Consider the following 21,392-nt stretch of genomic DNA (forward strand, 5'->3'; position numbering starts at 1 on the left):
CGCTAGTTTAGCTAACTGGAGAGCGGCATCAGTGATAAAAGAATTAGCCAGCTTTAGAGCATGAATTCTATCCATGACCTCATCGTATGAAGTCTCCCTCTGGAGCGACTCCTCCAGGGCCTCGAACCAAAAAGCCGCTGCAGTAGTTACAGGAATAATGCAGGCAATTGGTTGAAGCAGAAAACCTTGCTGAACAAAAATTTTCTTCAGCAATCCTTCCAATTTTTTACCCATAGGATCTTTGAAAGCACAACTGTCCTCTATTGGTATAGTTGTACGCTTAGCAAGTGTTGAAACAGCCCCCTCTACCTTAGGGACCGTCTGCCACTCGTCCCGCCTGGGGTCGTTTATGGGGAACATTTTCTTAAAGATAGGGGGGGGGGGGAACAAAGGGTACACCTGGTCTCTCACACTCCCTAGTCACAATATCCGCCACCCTCTTTGGGATCGGAAATGCCTCAGTGTATACAGGGACCTCTAAAAACCTGTCCATCTTACACAATTTTTCTGGGACCACCATGGGGTCACAATCATCCAGCGTAGCTAAAACCTCCTTAAGCAGGACACGGAGGTGTTCCAGCTTAAATTTAAACGCTAAGGAATCTGAATCTGCCCGCTGAGAAACTTTTCCTGTGTCAGAAATTTCTCCCTCAGACAGACCTTCCCTCACTGCTACTTCTGAGTTTTGTGAGGGTACTACAGATAAATTATCCAAAGCGTCTGATTGCTCATCCTCTGTATTTAAAACTGAGCTATCGCGCTTTCTTGGAAAAACTGGCAGTTTGGATAAAAATGCTGCAAGGGAATTATCCATTACTGCTGCTAATTGTTGTAAAGTAATAGGGGCCAATGCGCTAGAGGTACTAGGCATCGCTTGTGCGGGCGTAACTGGTGTCGACACATGGGGAGAGGAAGAAGGACTATCCTCATTACCCTCTGTTAAAGAATCATCTTGGGCTACATTTTTAAGTGTCACTGGATGGTCTTTAAAATGCTTAGATGTTTTAGCACACTTTACACATAAATGCAATGGGGGTACCGCCATGGCTTTTAAACATAAAGAACAAGGTCTATCTGAAGTCTCAGACATGTTTGACAGACTTATACAGCACTACAATACAGAAAAAAACACTTTTTGAAAAAACGTTACTGTGTCTTTAAATAATAAAAAGCACACACTTTTTTTCCAAATCACCAAAAAACATCCGATCTTTGTGCAATCATTTCAAAGCATTAGGATCATGTGGTGAAATTTTCATACAAATTTTCAAATCAATTAACCCCTTATTGACCAAACCGGAGCAAATTGCAGTAAACAACCGGTTTAACACACTACAGCACGGTGCCACAGTCTTTGCTGCGGCCCTACCTTCCCTTAGGGTTATTTGTAGCAGAAATATAAGCCTCCTTGATGTCCTCCTGCACTCTCAGGACTCTACACGTGAAGCTGCATGAAGCAGTCTTGAAAATCAACTGCGCAACTGAGGCGCGAAAATGAGGCCCCCTCCCTCTTCAGTCCAGAGTTATGGGGCCTTCCTGAGTCAGACTAGGCGTCTGATAATATGCCAGGCGTAATAAAAACCCCAAAAGTGTTTACAACGTTTCAAACACTTGAATAAATATAAGATTCCATTAATAAAATAATCGATTTAGCCCATCACATTGTCTACCAGTATTTAAGCCCTTAACTGAAGCCATCCTTCTATACTGCGTCTCAGAAAATGGCTTACCTTCCCTCATGGGGATTTCTGTCAGTCTTCTAGCATTACCAGGTCTTGTTAGAGATAAATGACTGAGCATACCTTAAGCAGTTAAGCCTGCAAACTGTTCCCCCCAACTGAAGTTCTCCGGTACTCAACAGTCCTGTGTGGGAACAGCAATGGATTTTAGTTACAACATGCTAAAATCTTTTTCCTCTCAGCAGAAATCTTCATCACTTTCTGCCTCAGAGTAAATAGTACAAACCGGCACTATTTTAAAATAACAAACTCTTGATTGAAGAAATAAAACTACAAATCTAACACCACTAACTCTTTATCCTCCCGTGGAGATGCTACTTGTTAGAGCGGCAAAGAGAATGACTGGGGGGGCGGAGCCTGAGGGGAGCTATATGGACAGCTTTGCCGTGTGCTCTCTTTGCCACTTCCTGTAGGGATTGAGAATATCTCACAAGTAAGGATGAATCCGTGGACTGAATACACCAAGTAAGAGAAACAAAATGTATGCTTACCTGATAAATTTCTGTCTTTACGGATATGGAGAGTCCACGACCCCACCCTTTATTAAGACAGTTATTTTTTACTAAACCTCAGGCACATCTACACCTTTGTGTTATTCCTTTTCCATTTCCCTTTGGTCGAATGACTGGGGATTATGGGTAGGGGGAGTGACACTTAACATCTTTGCTGTGGTGCACTTTGCCTCCTCCTGCTGGCCAGGAGTGATATTCCCACTAGTAATTGAATGACGTTGTGCACTCTCCATATCCGGAAAGAAAGAAATTGATCTGGTAAGCATAAATTTTGTTTTTTCGCTCGTATTTCAAGTTAAAGGTAAACGCAATTGCTTGAGCGCAATTGAAGTTAACGCGCGTCGGGTTAACATGACATGATCAACATTAATTACAAAGTAAATTACACTCATAATAACACTATCTGATAATTATTATTATATTAAAAAAAATATTGCACAAAAAAAGTTATAAGGGCTCAATGATATAAGGTCTCAGGTGTAAAGGAAAAAAAAGGCAGGCAAAGGGGCTTAACATAGAGATACAGACATATAAATGTCTAAAGATGTACATGTGTATATATACTGTATATATATATATATATATATATATATATATATACACACACACACATACTGTATATATATATATATATATATATATATATATACACATATATACACATACACACACATACACACACATATATATACAAAAAAGGTATTGGCGCACGTCCATTTTCAAAAGCACAACATATTTTTTGAACTGCTGCAAAAAATTGCCTGCAAACAACATCAAGAGACAACTATTCTTTTTAAATAAAATTGGGATCTTAATTACACAATATGGCCATATTTTGCTTAGCCAGTCACCACTTACAAGGTGCCCCAATATAGACTGGTCCTAACACTACAGTCCTTTGCCACAGAGGAGTGAATCATTCCTGCTTTTACTCTTCATAATAGAATGAGACTCCCTGGCTTAATATTCACAACTCTATTACACTGTCATAAGCACACCTGAGCTTGGGTGGGGTGCTTTAACCAATGGGAGATGGTCAGTCTCCCTGATAATGTTTTAAAGGCACATAATACTCATATGCTAAATCACTTGAAACTGATGCAGTATAACTGTAAAAAGCTGACAGGAAAATATCACCTGAGTATCTCTATGTAAAAAAGGAAGATATTTTACCTCACAATCTCCTCAGCTCAGCAGAGTAAGTTCTGTGTAAACAGTTATACTCAACTGCTCCCAGCTACAGGTAAAAAAATTAAAAAAAATGAAGAAATGAACAGCAGCCAATCAGCATCAGCAGTGCTGAGGTCATGAACTTTTACTGTGATCTCATGAGATTTGACTTGACTCATGATATTTCATTGTAAACTTCCTTTACCTGATTGGTGAAATAAGATGAGAGTGCACGATGCTCATCCCTTCAGATGTCCCAGGACAGACACACTAAAATGCTGCTTAGAAATCCTTTACAATGGGAGGTGGCTACTGAGGAACTTTTGAGGTAAAATATCTTTCTTTTTTACATCGAGATGTTCAGGAGATATTTTCTAGTCAGCTTTTTACAGCTATGCTGCATCACTTTCAAGTGTTTAAACATTTGGGTATTATGGCCCTTTAATACAAATGCAACATTTTTGAATATTAAAGGGACACTGAATCCAAATTTTTTCTTTTGCGATTCAGATAGAGCATGACATTTTAAGCAGCTTTCTAATTTACTCCTATTATCAACTTTTCTTTATTCTCTTGGTATCTTTATTTGAAATGCAAAAATGTAAGTTTAGATGCCAGCCTATTTTTGGTGAACAACCTGGGTTGTCCTTGCTGATTCGTGGATAAATTCATCCACCAATGAAAAAGTGCTGTCCAGAGTCTGAACCAAGAAAAAAAGCTTAATTGCATTCTTTTTCAAATAAAGATAGCAAGAGAACGAAGAAAAATTGATAATAGGAGTAAATTAGAAAGTTGCTTAAAATTGCATGCTCTATCTGAATCACAAAATAAAAAATGTGGGTTTAGTGTCCCTTTAAGCCAGGGAGTCTCATTCTATTATGAAGAGTAAAAGCAGGAATGATTCAGCCCTCTATGGCAAAGGACTGTAGTGTTAGGACCAGTCTATATTGGGGCACCTTATAAGTGGTGACTGGCTAAGCAAAATATGGCCATATTGTGTGACTAAGATCCCAATTTTATTTAAAAAGAATAGTTGTTTCTTGATGTTGTTTGCAGGCAATTTTTTGCAGCAGTTCAAAAAAAGGAAATTTATGCTTACCTGATAAATTAATTTCTTTTACGATATACCGAGTCCACGGGTTTCATCCTTAACTTGTGGGATATATTCCTCCTGCTAACAGGAAGTGGCAAAGAGCACCACAGCAGAGCTGCTATATAGCTCCTCCCCTAACTCCTCCCCCCAGTCATTCGACCGAAGGTATAGGAAGAGAAAAAGGAAAGAACTAACAAGGTGCAGAGGTGACTGAAGTTTCCAAAAATAATAAATCCTGTCCCAAAATGACAGGTTGGGCCGTGGACTCGGTATATTGTAAAAGAAATTAATTTATCAGGTAAGCATAAATTTCCTTTTCTTTTACAAGATATACCAAGTCCACGGGTTTCATCCTTTACTTGTGGGATACCAATACCAAAGCTTTAGGACACTGATGAAAGGGAGCGACAAGACAGGAACCTAAACGGAAGGCACCACTGCTTGAAGCACCCAAAAATAGCCTCAGAAGAAGCAAAAGTATCAAATTTGGAAAATTTGGAAAAAGTATGAAGGGAGGACCAAGTCGCAGCCTTACAAATCTGTCCAACAGAAGTATCGTTCTTAAAAGCCCCAGTGGAAGCCACAGCTCTAGTGGAATGAGCCGTAATCCTTTCAGGGGGCTGCTGTCCAGCAGTCTCATATGCCAAGCGGATGATGCTTCTCAGCCAAAAAGAGAGAGAGGTAGCCGTAGCTTTTTGACCCCTACGCTTCCCAGAATAAACAACAAACAAGGAAGATGTTTGACGGAAATCCTTGGTCGCTTGTAAATAAAATTTTAAAGAGCGAACCACATCCAAATTATGTAACAAACGTTCCTTCTAAGAGGAAGGATTAGGACACAAGGAAGGAACCACAATTTCCTGATTAATATTCTTATTTGAAACAACCTTAGGAAGGAATCCAGGTTTAGTCCGCAAAACCACCTTATCAGAATGGAATATAAGATAAGGGGAATCACATTGCAACGCAGAATGCTCAGAAACTCTTTGAGCCGAAGAAATAGCTACTAAAAACAAAACTTTCCAAGATAACAGTTTAATATGTATGGAATGCATGGGTTCAAATGGAACCCCTTGAAGAACATTAAGAACTAAATTCATACTCCATGGCGGAGCAATTGGTTTAAACACAGGCTTGATTCTGATTAAAACCTGACAAAATGCCTGAACATCTGGGACATCTGCCAGACCCTTGTGAAGCAAAATTGACAAAGCAGAAATTTGTCCCTTCAAGGAACTAGCTGATAATCCCTTCTCCAATCCTTCTTGGAGAAAAGACAAAATCCTAGGAATCCTAATCTTACTCCATGAGTAACCCTTGGATTCGCACCAAGAAAGATATTTACACCATATCTTATGGTAAATTTTTCTAGTGACCGGCTTGCGAGCCTGAATCAAGGTACCAATGACCGGCTCAGAGAAACCCCGCTTAGATAAAATCAAGCGTTCAATCTCCAAGCAGTCAGCTGCAGAGAAGTGAGATTTGGATGCTGGAAAGGACCTTGAATGAGAAGGTCCTTCCTCAATGGCAGTCTCCACGGTGGCAGAGACGACATATCCACTAGATCTGCATACCAGGTCCTGCGTGGCCACGCAGGCGCTATTAGAATTACTGAAGCCCTCTCCTGTTTGATTCTGGCAATCACACAAGGAAGGAAAGGAAACGGTGGAAACACATAAGCCAGGTTGAACGACCAAGGTACTGCTAGAGCATCTATCAGTACAGCCTGGGGATCCCTTGACCTGGACCCGTAGCGTGGAAGTTTGGCATTCTGTCGAGATGCCATCAGATCCAATTCCGGTGTGCCCCATTGACGAATCAATGATGCAAACACCTCCGGATAGAGTTCCCACTCCCCCCGATGAAAAGTCTGACGACTTAGAAAATCCGCTTCCCAGTTTTCTACTCCTGGGAAATAGATTGCAGACAGATGGCAAGAGTGAGCCTCCGCCCATCGAATTATCTTTGATACTTCTATCATCGCTAGAGAACTCCTTGTTCCACCCTGATGATTGATATATGTCACAGTCGTGATATTGTCCGACTGGAATCTTATGAATTTGGCCAAAGCCAACTGAGGCCACGCTAGCAGCGCGTTGGATATCGCTCTCAGTTCCAGAATATTGATTGGCAATTGAGACTCCGCCTGAGTCCACACAACCTGAGCCTTCAGGGAATTCCAGACTGCACCCCAGCCCAGAAGACTGGCGTCCGTCGTTACTATTACCCAAGATGTAGAAAAAAGCAATAGAGGCGCCAATGGTGCAGATCAATAGTAACTTGTAAGTATTTGTATCCAGTTGTATACACAGGGTACTCACATGTATAGAAGGCAATCAGTTATGCCTATAGAGACAGGCTGGATTTTAACAGCAAGTCAGCTGGCTGATCCAGGAGATAAAGGCAGTATATTGGTGTAAACAATTCACACCCTAGATGTAGCGTAGCAGTAAACCATACATAGCACTCCGAGTGGATAAAGATAAAAACATATTTATTTAAAAGTATAAAAATTTAACACCCATCTCAGTGCCAGAACAAGTATGGCCAATGGAGAAACAGTGCGACGCGTTTCTCAGAAACTGTTTCCTCAGTTCCTCACTGCCTGAGGAAACAGTTTATACAACTGGATACAAATACTTACAAGTTACTATTGATCTGCACCATTGGCGCCTCTATCTATTGCTTTTTTCTACAGATTTTCTCCTACTGGAAGTTGTTAGAGAGCTGCCCCTAGGATCAGCTAGCTGGATTGCTGATAAAATCCAGCCTGCTACTATTGGCATAATTGATTGCCATTTACACATGTGAGTATCCTGTGTTAGCCTAATAACAGTTCCATCTAAGAACCATCATTGATCTGCACCATTGGCGCCTCTTCCTTGTGTTTTTATCTTAACAGATTGTTTATTACCCAAGATGGCCTGCGGAAGCACATCCCTTGGGACAGATTGTCCTGCGACAACCACCACCGAAGAGAGTCTGTGGTCTCTTGGTCCAGATTTATCTGAGGAGATAAATTCGCATAATCCCCATTCCACTGACTGAGCATGCACAGTTGTAGTGGTCTGAGATGAAAGCGAGCAAACGGGATGATATCCATTGCTGCTACCATTAGTCCGATGACTCCCATACACTGAGCCACTGATGGCCGATGAATGGACTGCAGAGCCCGGCAAGTACTTAGAATCTTTGATTTTCTGACTTCTGTCAGAAATATTTTCATGTCTACCGAGTCGATCAGAGTTCCCAGCAATGGAACTCTTGTCTGTGGAACTAGTGAACTCTTTCCTACATTCCCTTTCCAACCGTGAGTTCTCAGAAATGACAACACGATGTCCGTGTGAGATTTGGACAGATGATAGGTTGACGCCTGGATCAAGATATCGTCCAGATAGGTCGCCACCGCTATGCCTCGTGGCCTGAGAACCGCTAGAAGAGACCCTAGAACCTTCGTGAAGATCCTGGGAGCCGTGGCCAACCCAAAGGGAAGGGCCACAAACTGATCATGTTTGTCCTGAAATGCAAATCGCAGGAACTGATGATGATCCTTGTGGATAGGAATGTGAAGGTACACATCCTTCAGGTCCACCGTGGTCATGTATTAACCCTCCTGGATCATTGGCAAAATTGTACGAATAGTCTCCATCTTGAACGATGGGTCTCTGAGAAACTTGTTTAGACATTTGAGATCTAAAATCGGTCTGAAGGTTCCCTCTTTTTTGTGAACCACAAATAGATTTGAATAGAACCCCTGCCCCTGTTCCCGATCTGGAACTGGGCAAATTACACCCATGGTATAGAGGTCTTTTACACAGCGTAAGAACGCCTATCTTTTTGTCTGGTCTACAAACAATCGTGAAAGATGAAATCTTCCCCTTGGGGGCAAGTCCTTGAATTCCAACTGATACCCCTGGGTCACAATTTCCAATGCCCAGAGATTCTGTACATCCCTTGCCCAAGCCTGAGCAAAGAAAGAGAGTCTGCTCCCTACTAGATCCGGTCCCGGATCGGGGGCTGCCCCTTCATGCTGTCTTGGTAGCAGCAGCGGGCTTTTTGACTTGTTTACCTTTATTCCAGGCCTGGTTAGGTCTCCAGACCGCCTTGGATTGAGCAACGTTCCCTTCCTGCTTAGTGGAGGAAGAGGAAGCAGAGGATGTTCCTTTAAAATTTCAAAGGAACGAAAATTATTTTGTTTACTCCTCATCTTGAGGGGCTTGTCCTGAGGTAGGGTGTGACCCTTACCTCCAGTAATGTCAGAGATTATTTCCTTCAACTCCGGCCCGAATAGGGTCTTACCTTTGAAGGGAATAGATAAAAGCTAAGATTTAGATGATACATCAGCCGACCATGACTTTAGCCATAAAGCTCTACGCGCTACAACGGCAAAGCCTGCGTTTTTTGCTGCTAATTTTGCAAGTTGAAAAGCAGCATCAGTCATAAAAGAATTTGCTAGTTTAAGAGCCTTAATTCTGTCTAAAATGTCCTCTAAAGGTGTCTCAACCTTCAGAGACTCTTCCAGGGTGTCAAACCAAAAGGCAGCTGCAGTAGTTACTGGAACCATGCAAGCTATAGGCTGTAAGAGGAAACCCTGGTGAACAAATATTTTCTTTAGAAGACCCTCTAATTTTTTATCCATAGGGTCTTTAAAAGCACAACTGTCCTCAATGGGTATAGTTGTACGTTTAGCTAAAGTAGATATAGCTCCCTCCACCTTGGGAATCAATTGCCAGAAGTCCTGCATGGTGTCAGATATGGGAAACATTTTCTTAAAACTAGGAGGGGGAGAAAACGGTATAAAACAGGGCTAAATCAGTCGAAGACTGATATTGATGTACACTATGAAAGCACTCACTTTCCTTGTTAGGCCATATTGGACAAATTAGTAAAAATTACTAATATGGAGGAGGACTGTGCAATTTAAAATCAATCTTTAATAGAAACATGCTTAAAAAAAGGGAATATGTAACATACACACAAAAAAACAACTTTAAAAACACAGGGAAATAGTGGAAATATAAGTATTATATTAGGTATTCAATGGTCCACATAAATATGTGAAAATTAATAGTGAAAATTTGGACCTAGGATGTTGTTAATCCATAGCCCTAATATGTAAATATTAGATTCACTTATATAGTTGTTGTGGAGATTCTAAAGATGGTTCTTATCATATGATCAAAAGACAAATTAATAAAGTTTATGTATTGAGCTGCATAGGATTAGTCGTAGAAGAATATGCATGTATCTGATATGATCAGATAGATTCACTGTATGTACTGTACTTTCCCAAGCAGCTTAATATACAAACAGATAGTTTCTACATGTGTAGATAAATATACTTAGATCATATGCTGAACCTTTCAATAAAGAATACCTATTGACATACTTTATTAAGGATAAGATAGCGGTTATAGGTTGTTGAATAAATATTTATGCGGTATAGTTGAAGGATATATAGTCAGAGTATCTGACTATCTATATATTCAGCTATTGTGTATAGTAGTATATTAGTGTTGCCCTACTTCTAGAGTGGTTATAAATGAGTAGTATGTGTTTAACATCAATATTCACACTGGGATATCAGTAGTAGTATAAATTAGATACAGCTGGTACTGGAAAATACCGTTTATTATATACGTCTCCACAATAATACTGGGATTCACTCTTGAGATTATCGGCCAAGTATTTATACTTATTCCACAATCATGCACATTCATTCATATAACCAGGGTTTATTAGGAGTTAAATCGTATAGGCAGAATTCTCCTGAACACTAAAATAGTGTATATAAATAGTATAAAGTTTGTCAGTGATTACCTATCTGCCGCTCATAGTAAAATGAGTTACAACAATAAGTATATGTTAGTTAACATCGATTACTCTTATAAGGTTAAGATGTTAAATATCTGGCACTATATATTCATATTTGGTATATAGATGGTCTTACTATTATGTAAGAGAACGTTGATATTGAATAGTCTTACAACTGTCAGAGGTTGTATCTGCTGCTATCTATTTTTATTAGGCGTATATTTGTTCCATTTGTTTAATGAGAGAACACTGATGCTTAACAGTATAGTGATTATCAAGGATAGACAGTGATTATCGGTATTTTATGAATCTTATTAACAGCGGTTCAGGTATGCTCAATGTGTATAAATCTTAACCGCATACATTAGTAGTAATAAGATTCAGATAATCGTTACCACTATCAACCTTTTTTAGTGAAAGAAATATAACACAGCCTTAAGTAGAAGCTAATTGTCGGTGATCACTTATCAAAGGTTAGAAATATATATCACACCCATCGCTTGATATACATAAGTTATTACTTCACTATAGTGTAAGATCGCACTGCTATTAGGCAGTATAATCGTTATTCAAAATAGACAATAATGGTCAGTATTGTTGTCTTAATAGACTTAAGTTACGTCTCACTATAGTCTAAACCAACACTGCTGTAGGGCAATGTAGTCGCTATTAAGAATACACAATGATTGTCAGTATTATTAAGTCTCAACTGAGATTGTTATAAATAAGGTCAGAATACATATAATTAAACCACCACGCTATAGTATCACCACACTTCAACAACCACTATAATATTAACCACTATTAACGTCCCTGCTAGATCTAAAATTTAATACAACATAGATAGGCTAGTCCCTAGGAGAAAACGGTATACCTGGTCTAGCCCATTCCTTCTTAACAATTTCCAAAATTCTCTTAGGAACCGGAAAAACATCCGTGTAAGTAGGTACTTCCAAATATTTGTCCATTTTACACAATTTTTCTGGGGGAATCATGATCGGGTCACAATCATCCAGAGTAGCCAGAACCTCCCTGAGCAATAAGCGGAGGTGTTCTAATTTGAATTTAAAGGACACGAAGTCCGAATCTGTCTGAGTTAATAAATTTCCTGACTCTGAAAGTTCTCCCTCAGACATAAAATCCCTAACCCCCAAATCAGAGCATTGGGAGGGTGCATCGGAAATAGCCACTAAGGCATCAGAGGGTTCAGTATCTACATTAATATCTGACCTATGGCATTTACCCTGCAAACCTGGCAGTTTAGACAATACCTCTGTAAGGGTAGTAGACATAACTGCAGCCATATCTTGCAAAGTAAAAGAAGTAGACGCACTAGAAGTACTTGGCATCGCTTGTGTGGGCGTTAAAAGTTGTGACACTTGGGGAGAATTAGATGGCATATCCTGATTCTCTGCAGACTGAGAACCATCCTGAGGCCCACTTTCTTTATTTAAAATGTGATCCTTACAGTGTAAGGCCCTTTCAGTACAATGTAAGAGGGGGTTCCACCATGGCTTCTAAACACATAGCATACCGAGTTCCCATGTCAGACATGTTGTACAGACTAGTAATAACAGCACAAGTCGTTCCCAATCTTTATTATATGTGAAAAGAACAATTCAGCATAAAAACAGTTACTGCGCCTTTAAAGGATTACTTTCTGTTATAATTTTTAAGCTAAACAACTAACATATTAAAGTTAATAAACATTAATTAAAACCTACTGACCTATATTTTCTCCAAAACGAAGTTTCATAACATTCTAAAAGTTATATCTTTTATTCGCCGATGATGTCACGTTATCCTGCCCACTATTTTCAGCACTGCATGTTCAAAATACTTAAACCAATAACTTTGTGTTTAAAGCGCCATTTTGAAACCTAGGTATTGTAAACGGATTGGTACAGAGCAAAGGATACCCATGAAGTGGGTTTGGAAAACAATTAAATTTGCAGACAAGATTTCTGATATACGGTAGATATATGTTAATGAAATGCTATTGATAAAAAGGATATATGGGGTAGTTAGTTAGTAACAGGCATAGAAAATATTTACTTACAGTGGCCCTTTAAGGATAAAAAGTGTACACTATTTTGAAAAGTCATTAAAACAATATTCAAAATGAATAATTTTGTTGATATGAGAGCCTAATGTGCTATCAGATATTGCACCACAAGTAATAGGAGAGTTAAATCTTATTTTTAGTAAATTAGGCAGTAAAAAACGATCTGCAGACAGTTTTCACTTAATGGATTCTGCACGCCTACCTGCCCCCAAGACCTGTCAAAACGATCCGGTCCCACTCCAAAATACAGCCTCACAGTCTGGTTCTAACCAGAGCTAATGGCTGCTACCTCTCCAGAAACTAACTGCGCACTGAAGCGCGAAATTAGGCCCCGCCCATCATGTCTGATGAACCAACAACTTGAGAAAACCGCATGGGAAGCGTTTCAACAATAAAAATATGCACACACTGCTTTTTTGTAATGAACATGCCATGTGAACCCCACAGAAAAATTAAACTCAGCCTCAATAAACCCCATAATCGTAACATTAGGTGTTTCCTAGGTTGCCCCAGTGTCTAAAACCAACCCTTAAGTATCCCATGTTATCTTGAATGGGATAATAATACACAGGTTACTACAGTACCACCCTTTATTTTATATAAGAAATACTGCTTACCCTTTCCCCGCATGGGAAATATGTCAGCCAAATTCTGATATATCAGGTCTCCTCAGAATGTAAATGACTGCACATACCTTGATACTGCTTGCAGCAAGAAAACGTTCCCCCATACTGAAGATTTCTCCTGTACTTCCTCAGTAAAACTTGAAAGAACGAACATGGATCTTAGTTACTACTGCTAAGATCATCAGACTCAAGGCATGATTCCTCTTCTATGTCATGCCAGAGTAAAAACAGTACTCTATAAGAGAAAGAAGCACAGAGGCGCCAACATGGCCTAGTAACGTCACGGCAGTAGGATACAAAACATCAGCAGGATAGGAAATATACTCACAAGCGTAGCGCACCCAAATGGTGCTATTGTGGCAGCCTGGAACATCAAACAGTGGTCCAGCTCACTGGTGTCTCCAGCCAGATAGAGATGATCCTTGGCAAGGGCCTATCCTATGATGCCTATAAGGGCAAAAAAGGCACACACATAGCCCAGTAACGTTTGTACACCAGATAAAAAAGGATTCAAGGTTGTACTTACAGGAAACAAAGCACCACCAGGTGCAATATCAGCAGTACTGGGACCTCTCAGCCGCCCAGTGGACTGTGGAATCCAATTTGCAGGATGCAGAAAATCACCACTTTGGAAGATAGAACTAGCACACACACTCTGCCCCCAGACAGGAGCAGAATAATTGTGATAAAGCAAGTGTATATTTAAAAACTTTTATTTTAAAAACAGCGACATGTTTCTCAGCCACCACAGGCTGTTTCCTCAGGCTATGATAGCCTGAGGAAACAGTGGTGATTTTCTGCAAAGTGGTGATTTTCTGCATCCTGCAAATTGGATTCCACAGTCCACTGGGCGGATCATAAGCAGAAGATTCAGACTGAAACTGCTGCCTGAAGTACTTTTCCACCAAAAACTGCTTCAGAAGAAGAAAATACATCAAAATGGTAGAATTTAGTAAAAATATGCAAAGAGGACCAAGTTGCAACTTTGCAAATGTGATCAACCGAAGCTTCATTCCTAAACGCCCAGGAAGTAGAAACTAACCTGGTAGAATGAGCTGTAATCCTCTGAGGCGGAGTTTTACCCGACTCAACATAGGCAAGATGAATTAAAGATTTCAACCAAGATGCCAAAGAAATGGCAGAAGGTTTCTGGCCTTTTCTAGAACCGGAAAAGAGAACAAATAAACTAGAAGTCTTTCGGAAAGACTTAGTAGCTTCAACATAATATTTCAAAGCTCTAACAACATCCAAAGAATGCAATGATTTCTCCTTAGAATTCTTAGGATTAGGACATAATGAAGGAACCACAATTTCTCTACTAAAGTTGTTGGAATTCACAACTTTAGGTAAAAATTCAAAAGAAGTTCGCAACACCACCTCATCCTGATGAAAAATCAGAAAAGGAGACTCACAAGAAAGAGCAGATAAATCAGAAACTCTTCTGGCAGAAGAGATGGCCAAAAGGAACAAAACTTTCCAAGAAAGTAATTTAATGACCAATGAATGCATAGGTTCAAAGGGAGGAGCTTGAAGAGCTCCCAGAACCAAATTCAAACTCCAAGGAGGAGAAATTGACTTAATGACAGGTTTTATACGAACCAAAGCTTGTATAAAACAATAAATATCAGGAAGAATAGCAATCTTTCTGTGAAAAAGAACAGAAAGAGCAGAGATTTGTCCTTTCAAGGAACTTGCAGACAAACCCTTATCTAAACCATCCTGAAGAAACTGTAAAATTCTCGGTATTCTAAAAGAATGCCAAGAAAAAAGATGAGAAAGACACCAAAAAATATAAGTCTTCCAGACTCTATAATATATCTCTCTAGATACAGATTTACGAGCCTGTAACATAGTATTAATCACAGAGTCAGAGAAACCTCTTTGACCAAGAATCAAGCGTTCAATCTCCATACCTTAAAATTTAAGGATTTGAGATCCTGATGGAAAAAAGGACCTTGCGACAGAAGGTCTGGTCTTAACGGAAGAGTCCACGGCTGGCAAGAGGCCATCCGGACAAGATCCGCATACCAAACCTGTAAGGCCATGCCGGAGCTACCAGCAGAACAAACGAGCATTCCTTCAGAATCTTGGAGATTACTCTTGGAAGAAGAACTAGAGGCGGAAAGATATAGACAGGATGATACTTCCAAGGAAGTGATAATGCATCCACTGCCTCCGCCTAAGGATCCCGGGATCTGGACAGATATCTGGGAAGTTTCTTGATTAGATGAGACGCCATCAGATCTATTTCTGGAAGTTCCCACATTTGAACAACCTGAAGAAATACCTCTGGGTGAAGAAACCATTCGCCCGGATGCAACGTTTGGCGACTTAGATAAACCGCTTCCCAATTGTCTACACCTGGGATATGAACCGCAGAGATTAGACAGGAGCTGGAATTTGCCCAAACCAAAAAAATTTGAGATACTTCTTTCATAGCTAGAGGACTGTGAGTCGCTCCTTGATGATGTATGCCACAGTTGTGACATTGTCTGTCTGAAAACAAATGAAAAGAGGCCAAAACTGAAGAGCTCTGAAAATTGCACGGAGTTCCAAAATATTTATCGGTAATCTCACCTCCTGAGATTCCCAAACTCCTTGTGCCGACAGAGATCCCCAGACAGCTCCCCAACCTGTGAGACTTGTATCTGTTGAAATTACAGTCCAGGTCGGAAGCACAAAAGAAGCCCCCTGAATTAAACGATGGTGATCTGTCCACCACGTTAGAGAGTGTCGAACAATCGGTTTTAAAGATATAAATTGAAATATCTTTGTGTAATCCTTGCACCATTGATTCAGCATACAGAGCTGAAGAGGTCGCATGTGAAAAACAAGCAAAGGGGATTGCGTCCAATGCAGCAGTCATAAGACCTAGAATTTCCATGCATAAGGTTACCGAAGGGAATGATTGTGACTGAAGGTTTCGACAAGCTGAAAACAATTTAGACGTCTCTTGTCTGTTAAAGACAGAGTCATGGACACTGAATCTATCTGGAAACCCAGAAAGATTACCCTTGACTGAGGAATCAATGAACTTTTTGGTAAATTGATCCTCCAACCATGATCTTGAAGAAACAACACAAGTCGAATCGCATGAGATTCTTTGAATGAGAAGACTGAGCAAATACCAAGATAATCGTCCAAATAAGGAAATACAAAAACCCTGTTCTCTGAATACAGAAAGAAGGGCACCGAGAATCTTTGAAAAAAAAAATTCTTGGAACTGAGGCTAGGCCAAACAGTAGAGCCACAAAACTGGTAATGCTTGTCTAAAAAGAGAATCTCAAACACTAAAAGTGATCTGAATGAATCGGAATATGCAGATACACATCCTGCAAAACTATTGTAGACATAAAATGCCCTTGCTAAACAAAAGGCAGAATAGTCCTACAGTAACCATCTTGAATGTTAGTATACATAACGATTCAATATTGATAGATCCGGAACTGGTCTGAAGGAATTGACCTTCTTTGGTACAATGAAGAGATAAAATAAAACCCTAGCCCCTGTTCCAGAACTGGAACTGGCATAATTACTCCAGCCAACTCTAGATCTGAAACACATTTCAGAAATGCTGAGCCTTGCTGTGTTAACTGGGACACGGGAAGAAAAAAATCTCTTAGCAGGAGGCCTTAACTGAAGCCAATTCTGTACCTTTCTGAAACAATGTTCTGAAACCAGAGTTTGAGAACGGAATTGATCCAAACTCCTTTGAATAAAACGTAATCTGCCCCATACCAGCTGAACTGGAAAAAAGGGCCGCTCCTTCATGAGTACTTAGGAGCTGACTATAGGTTTCTATAAGGCTTGGATATATTCCAAACTGGAAATAGTTTCCAAACTGAAACCGCTCCTGAGGATGAAGGATCAAGCTTTTGCTCCTTATTATGAGAAAAAGAACGAAAAAATGATTATTACCCTGGAAAGAAAGGGAAAAACAAAGTTAACTTTAGAAGACATATCAGCATTCCAAGTTAAATCCATAAAGCTTTTCTAGCTAAAATAGCTAGAGACATATACCTGACATCAACTCAAATGATATCAAAAGATGGTATCACCAATAAAATTATTAGCATGCTATAGAATAAAAATAATGCCATAAAATTATGAACTGATACTTGTTGCGCTAAAACTTCTAACCGAAAAGATGAAGCTGCAGCAACATCCGGTAAAAATATATCAGGTCTAAGAAGATTACCTAAACATAAGTAAACTTTTCTTAGAAAGGATTCAATTTTCTTATCTAAAGGATCCTTAAATTTAGTACTATCTGCCGTAAGAATAGTAGTACATTTTAGCAGGAATAGAGACAGCCCCAAACCTTAGGGATTTTGTCCCAAAAAACTCTAATCTGTCAGATGGCACAGAATATAATTGCTTAAACGTTTAGAAGGAGTAAAAGAATTACCCAAATTATTCCATTCCCTGGAAATTACTTCAGAAAAAGCATCAGGGAGATTAAACACTTCTGGAATAAATACAGGAGATTTAAAAAACCCTATTTAAACGTTTAGATTAAGTATCAAGAGGACCAGAATCCTCTATATCTAAAGCAATTAATACGTCTTTAAATAAAGAATGAATAAATTCCATCTTGAACAAATAAAAAGATTTAACAGCATCAACCTCTGAGACAGAAACTTCTGAACCAGAAGAACCATTATCAGTATCAGAACGATGATGTTCATTTAAAAATTCATCTGAAAAAAAGAGAAGTTTTAAAAGACTTTTATGTAAACTAGAAGGAGAAATAACAGACATAGCCTTCTAAATGGATTTAAAAAATAAAATCTCTTATGTTTATCAGGAACACTCTGAAAATTAAATGTTGACGGAACAGCAACAGGTAATATAACAGTACTAAAGGAAATTTTATCTGCATTAATAAGTTTGTCATGACATGCAATACAAACAACAGCTGGAGAAACAGGTACCAAAAATTTATAGCAGATACACTTAGCTTGGTAGCTCCAGCCCCGGGCAGTGATTTTCCTCAAGTAACTTCTGACTCAGTTGCAACGTGGAACATCTTGCAATATGTAATAGAAAAAACAACATATAAAGCAAATTGATCAAAATCCTTAAATGACAGTTTCAGGAATGGGAAAAAAATGCCAGTGAACAAGCTTCTAGCAACCAGAAGCAATAAATAATGAGACTTAAATAATGTGGAGACAAAAGCGACGCCCATATTTTTTAAGCGCCAAACAAGACGCCCACATTATTTGGCGCCGAAATGCCTTTTGGCGCCAAAAATGACGCCACATCCGGAACGCCGACATTTTTGGCGCAAAATAACGTCAAAAAAATGACGCAACTTCCGGCGACACGTATGACGCCGGAAACGGAAAATAATTTTTGCGCCAAAAAAATCCGCGCCAAGAATGACGCAATAAAATGAATCATTTTCAGCCCCCGCGAGCCTAACAGCCCACAGGGAAAAAAGAGTCAAATTTTTGAAGGTAAGAAAAAATGAATAATTCAAATGCATTATCCCAAATATGAAACTGACTGTCTGAAAAATAAGGAAAGTTGAACATTCTGAGTCAAGGCAAATAAATGTTTGAATACATATATTTAGAACTTTATAAACAAAGTGCCCAACCATAGCTTTAGAGTGTCACAGAAAATAAGATTTACTTACCCCAGGACACTCATCTACATGTTTGTAGAAAGCCAAACCAGTACTGAAACGAGAATCAGCAGAGGAAATGGTATATATAAGAGTATATCGTCGATCTGAAAAGGGAGGTAAGAGATGAATCTCTACGACCGATAACAGAGAACCTATGAAATAGACCCCGTAGAAGGAGATCACTGCATTCAAATAGGCAATACTCTCCTCACATCCCTCTGACATTCACTGCACGCTGAGAGGAAAACCGGGCTCCAACTTGCTGCAGGGCGCATATCAACGTAGAATCTAGCACAAACTTACTTCACCACCTCCATCGGAGGCAAAGTTTGTAAAACTGAATTGTGGGTGTGGTGAGGGGTGTATTTATAGGCATTTTAAGGTTTGGGAAACTTTGCCCCTCCTGGTAGGAATGTATATCCCATACGTCACTAGCTCATGGACTCTTGCTAATTACATGAAAGAAAGACATATATGCAATATTTATATTTAATAATTGTTTTAACTATGTATTTACTGTAAAAATTTCACATTCCAATGTCCGACACATAGCAGAAAAAGTTCTATGGCTTTTTTAATAGATATTCCCATTTAGATATCTGTATACAGTATATCTGTATATACCTATATATAATCATGTATGTATATATATATATATATATATATCTCCAAAATACCATTAGATATATGTAGAAATATGTATTTATGAATAAATAGAACATATTCTTGTATGTGAAGAACACTGGAATGTAAAATATTCATATTTTCATGTTGGGTTATCACACCTGATAATGCAATCTGTTTGTGTTCAGAAAGGGTGTTTTTTCCCACTTTGTTTGCTCCATTGACTCTTATGAGCGATATTGTGCATTTACCTTTTTACGTTTGTCAGATAGCATTGCGAGCGAAAACAGTTAACTTTCCAATTGTAATACGAGAACAACCCTACGCATGCAAAAAGCTTACTTCTCCCAAGCGCTCTTCTTGTAATCTGGTCCATAATGTTTAGAAGCCCAGGAAATGTTTAAGGGTTTCTCAGTGTGCAATAATGTGAAATGTGAACTTAATGGAAATATCTTTACATACTCAGATGATACGCTTGTCTGGGCTCCGGTGCTTTGTAAACGGGATAAAGTTGACCCATCTGCATCATCTATATCACCCTAAAAAAAAAAAAAAGAAGAAGAGTAGTGTTAAAGCAAGCAGCCTTGTCACAATGAATTTTCTTTGTCGTAAAGTGGTTTTACAGTTTTCTTCTCACATGTAATTTACTTTTCCCACAAGACATAGCCATGCAATTAAAGGAGTCAGAATATCAGACCTTATGCTGGAATCAGGTGAGAACTCTACAACCTTTAGATTCCTCCCACTATTGAAAGACTACAGAAGGAAAGCCTTACGTCTGTGAGGGATGCAATGATAGTGTCTTTTGTCAGATGGTGAGAATCCACAAAACATCATGTGTGGGGAAATTACCCTCCAAACTACTTAGATAAAACAAAAACACCTCAACATACCAGAGCTATAAATCCCACACACTTAACCTAAATCCTCAGTCATAAATATAGCCAAGTGGATGGAGGAAACAGAAAAGCAAGAAAGACACAGCTGGACAAAAGAAGTGCAAAGTAAGTACTTCCGAAGAATGTAAAAAAAAGAAAAGGCAGGGCTTATGGATTCTCACCATCATGAAACAAAATAATTTATCAGGTAAGCAAAAAACTTTGTTTTCTTTTGTAAGATTGTGAGAGTACACAAGACATCACATGTGGGAATCTATGCCAAAGCAGTTAAGTCCAAAAGACCACCGTGAAATAGTTTGTGTGTGTGTGTGTGGAGAGGACACATTACTAATCAGGCACTATGGCCTATAGAACTTTTCTGCCAAAAGCAGCCTCAGAAGTAACATACACATCAAATTGAAAAAACACAGTGAAAAAGTATACAAAGAGGAAAAAGTAGCTGATTTACAAATCTGCTGAGTAGAAGCTTCATTATGAAAGACCCAAGAAGTGGCAAATGCTCTAATGGAATGTGTAGTAATGCTCTCAGGAGTGTTCCCCATAATCAGGTATGCCTTATGAATTAAGGCCTTAAAGGGATAGTATAGTCAAAATTAAACTTTTATGATTCAGATAGAGGATGCAATTTTAAGCAATTTTCTAATTTACTCCTATTATCAATTTTTCTTCGCTCTCTTGATATCTTTATTTTAAAAAGCTGCAATGTATGCTTAGAAGCCAGCCTATTTTTGGTTCAGCATCTGGATAGCGCTTGCTGATTAGTGTCTAAATATAGCCATCCAATCAGCAAGCGCTATCCAGGTGCTGAACCAAAAATGGGCTGGCTCCTAGACTTACTTTCCAGCTTTTTTAAATAAAGATACCAAGAGAACAAAGAAAAATTGATAATAGGAGTAAATTAGAAAGTTGCTTAAAATTGCATGCTCTGTCTGAATCATGGACATTTAATTTTGACTAGACTATCCCTTTAAGCGAAGCAGACGTAGATTTCTGACCTTTTCATGATCCAGAAAACTGAAAGTCTAAAATCATTGTGGCTTCAACATAGAGTTTTAAAGCTCTCACAACCTCCAAGTTGTGAAGAAGTTGCTTCTTAGAATCTGAAGATAAAGAAAGAACCATAATTTACCGATTGATAGCATCTGTAGATACCACCTTACGAAGAAATTAAAAGCTACTGCCAACAATAGCTATGTCCGGATGAAAAATCAGGAA

At 39.0% G+C, this 21,392-nt stretch overlaps 1 protein-coding gene across 9 annotated transcripts in view; it reads right to left on the reverse strand.

The window, feature by feature from the left end:
• EXOC1 (exocyst complex component 1) overlaps window positions 1–21,392 on the reverse strand; it is a 290,111-nt gene that overhangs the window by 126,599 nt on the left and 142,120 nt on the right. For all 9 annotated transcript variants that reach the window (XM_053703947.1, XM_053703952.1, XM_053703946.1 and 6 more), the window contains one exon: window positions 19,741–19,817. In XM_053703947.1, the coding sequence (XP_053559922.1) occupies window positions 19,741–19,817 (77 nt within the window). The remainder of the gene's footprint in view (window positions 1–19,740; window positions 19,818–21,392) is intronic.

Source organism: Bombina bombina, chromosome 2, assembly GCF_027579735.1.
Source record: "Bombina bombina isolate aBomBom1 chromosome 2, aBomBom1.pri, whole genome shotgun sequence".
Classification (NCBI taxonomy): domain Eukaryota; kingdom Metazoa; phylum Chordata; class Amphibia; order Anura; family Bombinatoridae; genus Bombina; species Bombina bombina.